At 38.0% G+C, this 7,403-nt stretch overlaps 1 protein-coding gene across 6 annotated transcripts in view; it reads left to right on the forward strand.

Annotated features, from left to right (window-relative positions):
* The window catches only part of GRIA4 (glutamate ionotropic receptor AMPA type subunit 4), a 417,768-nt gene that overhangs the window by 366,852 nt on the left and 43,513 nt on the right, over nt 1–7,403 (forward strand). For all 6 annotated transcript variants that reach the window (XM_006761462.2, XM_015562433.1, XM_006761466.2 and 3 more), the window contains exon 13: nt 4,433–4,680. In XM_006761462.2, coding sequence (XP_006761525.1) covers nt 4,433–4,680 — 248 coding nt within the window. The remainder of the gene's footprint in view (nt 1–4,432; nt 4,681–7,403) is intronic.

Raw genomic sequence — 7,403 nt, forward strand, 5'->3', positions numbered from 1 at the left:
TGTTTTAAAACTCTGGAGAAGAAATTGGAAAGACACATCAAAGGATGGATTTTTAAAGAACTTTCTAAAATAAAATAGACTTTTGGGAAATAAGTATTTATCTTCCTGTCTATATGTTACTATTAAATTGAGAAGAGATAACAGTATTGCATTTGCACTCAAGAACAGAGTGGAACTTCCTTTGGAGGGACACTATAGTAAGGCAGTCCTGAAATATCTCTTGCTAGATTTCGCTGCAATGTTAAAACTGTTGTAAGAGGAAAAACCAGTTCTTTGGTATGTTTTGTTTACTGCCTGGTATTTTAAGAGCCAGATAACTACCAAACTGTTTTATTAAATACTAGAGGCCTAGTGCACAAAAATTTGTGCACTTGGAGGGGTCCCTCAGCCCAGTCTGTGCCCTCTCGCAGTCTGGGGCTGTCCACCTGCTGGCTTAGGCCTGCTCTCCGGGGGATCAGGCCTAAGCTGACAGTCAGACATCCCACTGGCAGCCTGGGAGCCCTCAGGGGATGTCCACTTGCCAGCGGCGAGCAGGCCTAAGCTTCAGTCAGACATCCTTAGCTCTGCTGAGGAGGCGCGAGAGGCTCCCGCCATCACCACTGTGCCGGCAGCGGACAGCCGGGCTTGGGGCTGAGCAGAGCTGACCACCAGGGGGCAGCTCCTGCATCGCACATCTGCCCCCTGGTGGTCAGTGTGTGTCATAGTGACCAGTCATTCCCAGTGGTTCTGCTGTTAGGGTCAATTTGCATATCACCCTTTTATTATATAGGATAGTGCATTAATGAGCTCTTAGTCTTGCTGCACAAGCTACTAGAAATGGAAATACCTGATAACAATGTAAATATTTACTGTAATGAATGACATTTGTACAAACTGGTATTTTCTATTAAAGGCATAAACGGAAGAATACTTAACTATTGAAAAATTAAAAAGACAGAGCATTTTAAAAACTTGTTTTAAGTAATGAAATAGTGCTTTATATCAGATAGTTTCCCATGCATTGAGTTTAACAATAAAGGCGAAATAAATAAATCTGAGATTAATTTTCTAATTTCAAAAAATAATGACTTTTCTATTAACATTGCTTATTACCTTGAAGTCTATTCACTCCCCAAACCTGATCGTTAAATAAGTAACACAGTTGAAGGTTTTAGGGACTTATAAGTTCCATTGTCACTATATGTCTAAGTTTGCTGGGCCTGCAGAAATGTCCTCATTTTAGCCTGTCTCATCAAATTTATAAAGATGTGCTTGCCCTCACTCCTTAGCAAACACCCTCTTGCAGTCACAGATAAGGAAAAGGGATTTATTTCCAGCCCTTCACGTCTGAGTCTCCCCACCCACACCTTCATCATCTGAATGTGATCTTATCCCAGCCATGCCCCTTTAAATCAGAATTTCTAAATATTAACTGAGTGACAAATTATGTAAATGTTTTTCAAAAATATTGCTTTCATCTTTCCTTTATTTTCCACTGGGAGTCTATATTTTACCATTTCTATAATACTTAAGTCCTGCTAAATGTAGCTTAACTACACTGTGGATTCCTTTTCTGGATTTGGGGAGAATTAATCCAACTTCTTTTGAACTTAAGGTACATGTAATTCAATATATTTAAACAAAGGCAGCAATAATATCCTCACATTAATATTATAGGAATGGACTTCTAAAAAATATCAATGCCCAATGGTACTTGACTTCTTAAAAATGAATTATTTGCTTGGATATTATGTCTCATTCTGTAGTTAAATTGTCTTTATAATTACCAAGCTCTAAAAATACTCTCTTTTTCTATTTTGCTATGTTAGTTTTGTTTAGCTATTCTTTGTTCCTTCCATAAGATACAGAATAGCAACTGGAACATTGTCAAATAACTAGCCTGATTTCAAAAAATATTTTTAAAACATATCTCAGTTAAAATAATACTCAGTTTTTATTTCTTCTGTTTTCAACATATTATACACTGTAAAATATATAATATATGTGGAACTCAATATCTTTTGGGGTGAAACTCTCAAGTTATCAATATATTTTTAAAGTCATTATATGCCTGAAGGGTATTTAGCAACACTTCCCTAAATTGAAATGTTCAAAACATATATTTAAGGGCAATTTGTATCAAGTGACCCAGAGAGTTCATAATTTTCAGAGATTAGAGCTTATAAAATGAAAGAGTTAGCTCTCTGGGAGATAACTCAATGACTAAAGCTGGAATGAGTGAGGCCTGGCCACAGAGCCTCCCTAGTGGGCCTCATTCTGAACCCAGATGCGCCTCTATCCTAGAAGCACAGAGAATCTTTACAGCTTAATTGTAGTGATGGCATGGGATTTCCTAGTGAGAGGATTTCTGCACCCAGAGGCAACCTTTATTACCTAAGCACAGGCACCCATCACAGTCTTTATGTCATGAGATACTTTTTCATGTGTTAATAACATAAAACATTTCATAGGACACTACAGGATGTTTATTCCCCATCTTAAATATAGATTAATACAAAATATCTTGGGGGTTTTTATATGTACATCTCTTATTGTGTGTGGCTAATTATACAAGTATATGGACTAAATTCCCATCTTATAAAACCAAAAGCATGAATACAACTTTCATTAGCTTCTTTCTTTTACCACCTGAATAATTTGCTTTTGTCCCAAACTATGTATTCTTCGTTTGCTATTCAAGATACTTGGTTTATGAAGATCTGTTTCCTGATAAGTCTGTGTTCTGGTAAACAAAGGAAGGTCAATGTAAATAAATATACATTCTACTCAGGATCTAGCCTCTTGCATAGATTTAAGTCTGAATGAAGTCTACATTACTTTTCATTTGGATCCAAATACAAAATTTTAGCACCTTGTTATTGAACAAATGCAATTACACCAGATGAAAGTCTGCATATGATATTGTAATATCAAACATCAAAAAGGAGTCAGCCTTTTCTATCTTATCAAATATATCCATTGGGGACATTCGAGTTTATTTGCATATATTTTCACATTTAAATGTCTCTGTGGATGAAAAAATTCCAAATGAATGCAAATACTAGCAAACAGATCTGGATAAATTAAGTGGTGGTGGTAATGTAGATAGAATCGAAATAGGCAAAAATAAATGTTTCTTGGCTGAAATCAGGGAATTCGAATGACTAACTCTCCAAAATATAAAGTAGGAAAACAAGAATCACTTCTCTTTAAAGTTTAATGTAAATTAAACTATTTGGAGCTCTATTTGGAGATTTTGTTGGGAAAAGTCTAAAAATGTTTTGGTAGACCTAGAGTTTTATTCTTGTGTTAGGGATATTTGGTTTGTAAACTACAGTGGTTTTTGTCCCCTTGTGCTCAACAACTTGATATAGACTGCACTTTTTTTAATAATACATGTTTTCATTGATTCCGAGAGAGGAAGGGAGCAGGAGAAAGAGATAAAAACATCAATGGTGAAAAAGAATCATCAATGGGCTGCCTTCTGCATGTCCCCTACTGGGGATTGAGCCCACAACCTGGTCATGTACCTTGACCTTAAATTGAACCATGACTTCCTTCCTGGTTCATGGGTCAAGCTCAACCACTGAGCAACACCAGCCAGACTAGACTGCACTTTTTGTATACATCTTATATATATGAATGGTTTTCATTAAAACTTTGAGGCATGAAATAGGGTTTAAAAAGTAATATAACAAGTTTCCTTATCCTATATAATAAAAGGGAAATGTGCAAACTGACCCTAAAGGCAGAACGACTGCTCAACCAGTCACTATGAGGCACACTGACCACCTCTCAGTCCCTTTCCCTGGCTGGCAGGCTCCCGTCACCTGATGGAAAAACAGGGAACCGTCTAGGGCCATACCACCCTGAACGTGCCCAATCTCATCTGATCTCTGAAAAACAGGGAATCAGGGATGGGTGGCAGTTGGGGGCGGGGGGCAGGGCCAGCTGTGGGCAGCCTGGGAAGATGGCCCTGATCACAGGCCAGGCCTAGGGACCATACCCGTGCATGAATTTCGTGTGCCCGGCCTCTAGTTTCTTAAAATTCAAGTACAGTATTAAAAGGTATTTTACAAAGCAAAATTAAATCTTACTTGGTCCTTCTCAAATTTACCAAGAATGTGATACAAAACATGATTTTAAATGTTCAGCTCTCTTTATAACATTCTGAATTTAAAAATAATAAGTTGTTCTTTAAGCACTTCAATAGAATCATTATTCTGACTAGAAATAACAGCTTCTTCAAATAACACTTTTAAATGTCACTTCGATGGTTTTCTTAAATAGTTTTAAAAGGCTGTTTTCTAATTGTAAAATAATGGTATTACAGCAAATTGGAGTTAGAGGGCAATGGAAAAGTACTGAAAGTTTTCATCCTTATCTTGGTTCTGCCAACATTAGCCTGTCGTTGCTTCTTTCCTGTATTTAATTTTATTTTCGTTTCCTCCAGAGATCAAAAATAGCAGTGTATGAAAAGATGTGGACCTATATGCGATCAGCAGAGCCGTCTGTGTTCACGAGGACTACCGCGGAGGGCGTAGCTCGAGTCCGCAAGTCCAAGGGCAAATTTGCCTTTCTCCTGGAATCCACTATGAATGAGTACATCGAGCAGCGAAAGCCCTGTGACACGATGAAAGTGGGAGGAAATCTGGATTCGAAAGGCTATGGAGTAGCAACGCCCAAGGGTTCTTCATTAAGGTGGGTGGAATAGTATAACAATATAACATGTGTTGTTATAGTATTCCACCTTCCCTGATGTCCCTGAGAGAATTATTTTTGTTTTGTTTGTGAACATGGTATGTTTGTTTATCTGTTTTCTTTTTCTCCATTTCATATTTCTGATCAACAATCAGGTAATTTTTTTAAAAAAATTTTAGAGTAATCATAATTGACACATATTTTTTTAAGGCCATATAAAAACCAAACTGGTTGAACACTAGCTGCTTCCAGTGGGCCTAAAACATGGGTAGCAAATGCTTCTATATCTCATCAACTTTTTTTGGCCACTAAAACCTACACTCTCATTGTATCAGTAATAATTCTACATGTTATCATTTTTTTAAAATTATGCCTGCCTACTAGTTTTTGAGTAAGAAGACGTCCACCTCTTTGTAGCAAACCACTTTTTTTCCATTTCAATGTTTCATTTATTATGACATCATTATATTTTAGATTATCCTGAGGTTGTATTGGTGCTAACTTTGTAATCAGATCTATTTATAAATGCAACCATGATCAGAAGGAAAACTGGGCTCTGATTTTATGGTGCTTACTCAAGTCATACTCTCACCTTTTCGCAAAGAGAGTGTGGTGTAAGTAAGATCTGTAAAATGAGGTCCAATGGCAATCCAAAACTGTTCACACGTAAACCCCTAAAGTGTGATTCGTGAGCAAAACATCACACATGATCACACATGTAGATAGCCCACATGTGTTAAAAGTGAGACCTTCATTCTTAAGGAAATGCTGGTGAAATCTGCCCTTTTCACCCTTTTGGTCCTGGACATAGAGAATGCACATGTTTATGTCCAGGAGGCAGAGTTTCCTATTTTCCTTACGGAATAAAGGCTGCTGTTGAATTGCTGGGGCTAGAGCAAAGTTGGAGTCAAAAGTGATGACTGACAAATTACTCTGGTCTCAGTGCAGCTTAGGAGAGATTCGTGCAAAGCACAGATACAGATTCCAGAAGAAATCAGAATCTTTTCTAAAGGACTTAACCAAGAACCTGGTCTTGAAAAATGATGTCCCTGGTAAGCCTTTGAAAAATGAAGGTAATGAGACTGTGCTATTGCCCAGCAGGAAAGAAAGCAACATAAAAAATATGAGATTGTTTTCATTGGTTTCAAAGAGGGAACTGCAATGTGTTTTGGATATCTGTGTTGGGCGGAGGAGGATTTGAGACAGATATAAGAAACCAATGCTATTGCTGGAAAGGGTGTACTAAACCAATATTCTGTTTTTTGCAAGCTACACAGTCATGATTAGTGAGGGGCTTGATGGTATGTTCATAAGGGGCCATTTTAAAAGAAGGTAGGACAAAATTAGCCAGTGAAGATAAATTTGGATGTGGACTTCGGCAATTCTGAAGCCAGGTTTATGTGACCATCCCTCCATACAGAACTAAAGAAATGTGCAGGGAGAAAGCCAAACAAATAAATTATCCATCACTGCCCCAAAGACTTCAACCATTCAGAAACTTCAGCAGGCATCAGGAGGGTTGATCTTTGAGGGTGTGTTTTATATAATACGATGTGAAAATATGTAAATTCAATGAGGCCAAGTAGCAAATAAATTTTTATTTGAGTAGCAGTTATAAGAGCATCTTAGTGTAAGTAATTTAAAAGAAATGGCAGGGGAGAGAGCAATGGTGGTTCATATGTAGATCAGTGCTCAGACTATTGATTCCATTCACTGGGTGTTGCTTTGGCTCTTAATTAATTCTCTGTGGATGTAGCTGCCTGTCCTCTGTCTTGTGTCTACTGATAAAGTCAAGTTCCAGGGACTGAATTTGGCCTTCAGATACGCATTGATGGCCTGACTCACATTGATGGCAAGAGTTCCCTCTTAAATGTGCCACTTTGTCAAATCCACACTACAGGTCTTGTTTGGGGGGAAGCTGAAGGGCCACATCTGTCTAGAACTGTATAATAATCAGCTATTGGCTTCCTCCTCTTTTCCTGCCCTTCCCTGGATCTTGTTAATGAGGCCATTGTTAAGCTCCGCTTCCTGGATGGAGACTTTGTTTATGAGCTTTGTTTTATGCATGCCACAATTTCCTGAGCAAGCTGGCCGCTGCATGCCAAAACCACAGTCATTTTGTCCTGCCTTTGAGAACACTGGAAGGACACTGAAGGCTAATCCCCATTCACCTAACCCCCCACCTCCCCACTCCCCCACTCCCAGCTCAGCTAAGCAACAAGCTCATTAAGCTTAAATTCTCATTCTTATTTGACTATGATCCCTCAGTTATAAAAGTGCAAACTGATATAGAGATGGACTAAGAGGCACCTTCTGAATAAATGATTTAGTTTTCAGAAGCAAATGTAAAATAATTGTGTCCATCAGAGCAAGATCCAGAGAGCATGCATACCTGCTTTGAGAGTGCCTTGAGACCTCTTTGCCTTATCTGCTCAGTACAGACTAAGTCTGTTTTCCTATAGGATCTATCTTCTTTAGCCAGGTCTTTAGGTTAATAGCTATGGATATCATAAGGCTTGTGTGTTTCCTTGTCATTAATTATGGTTTTCTCACAAGCTCTGCTGTTTTGATTCATTAGGCAACATGAGACTTTAAGAAAAGGAAGACAGTAATTTACCCTCTATGTAAGCTTAATCGGAGAATAACTGGCAATCTTCTGTTGGTCCAGAGTATTTTAAATGTCTAGACCTTATTGTTTAATCAAAATCCTTCAGAAAAGAGAA

This window comes from Myotis davidii, unplaced genomic scaffold (genome assembly GCF_000327345.1).
Source record: "Myotis davidii unplaced genomic scaffold, ASM32734v1 scaffold158, whole genome shotgun sequence".
Lineage (NCBI taxonomy): Eukaryota > Metazoa > Chordata > Mammalia > Chiroptera > Vespertilionidae > Myotis > Myotis davidii.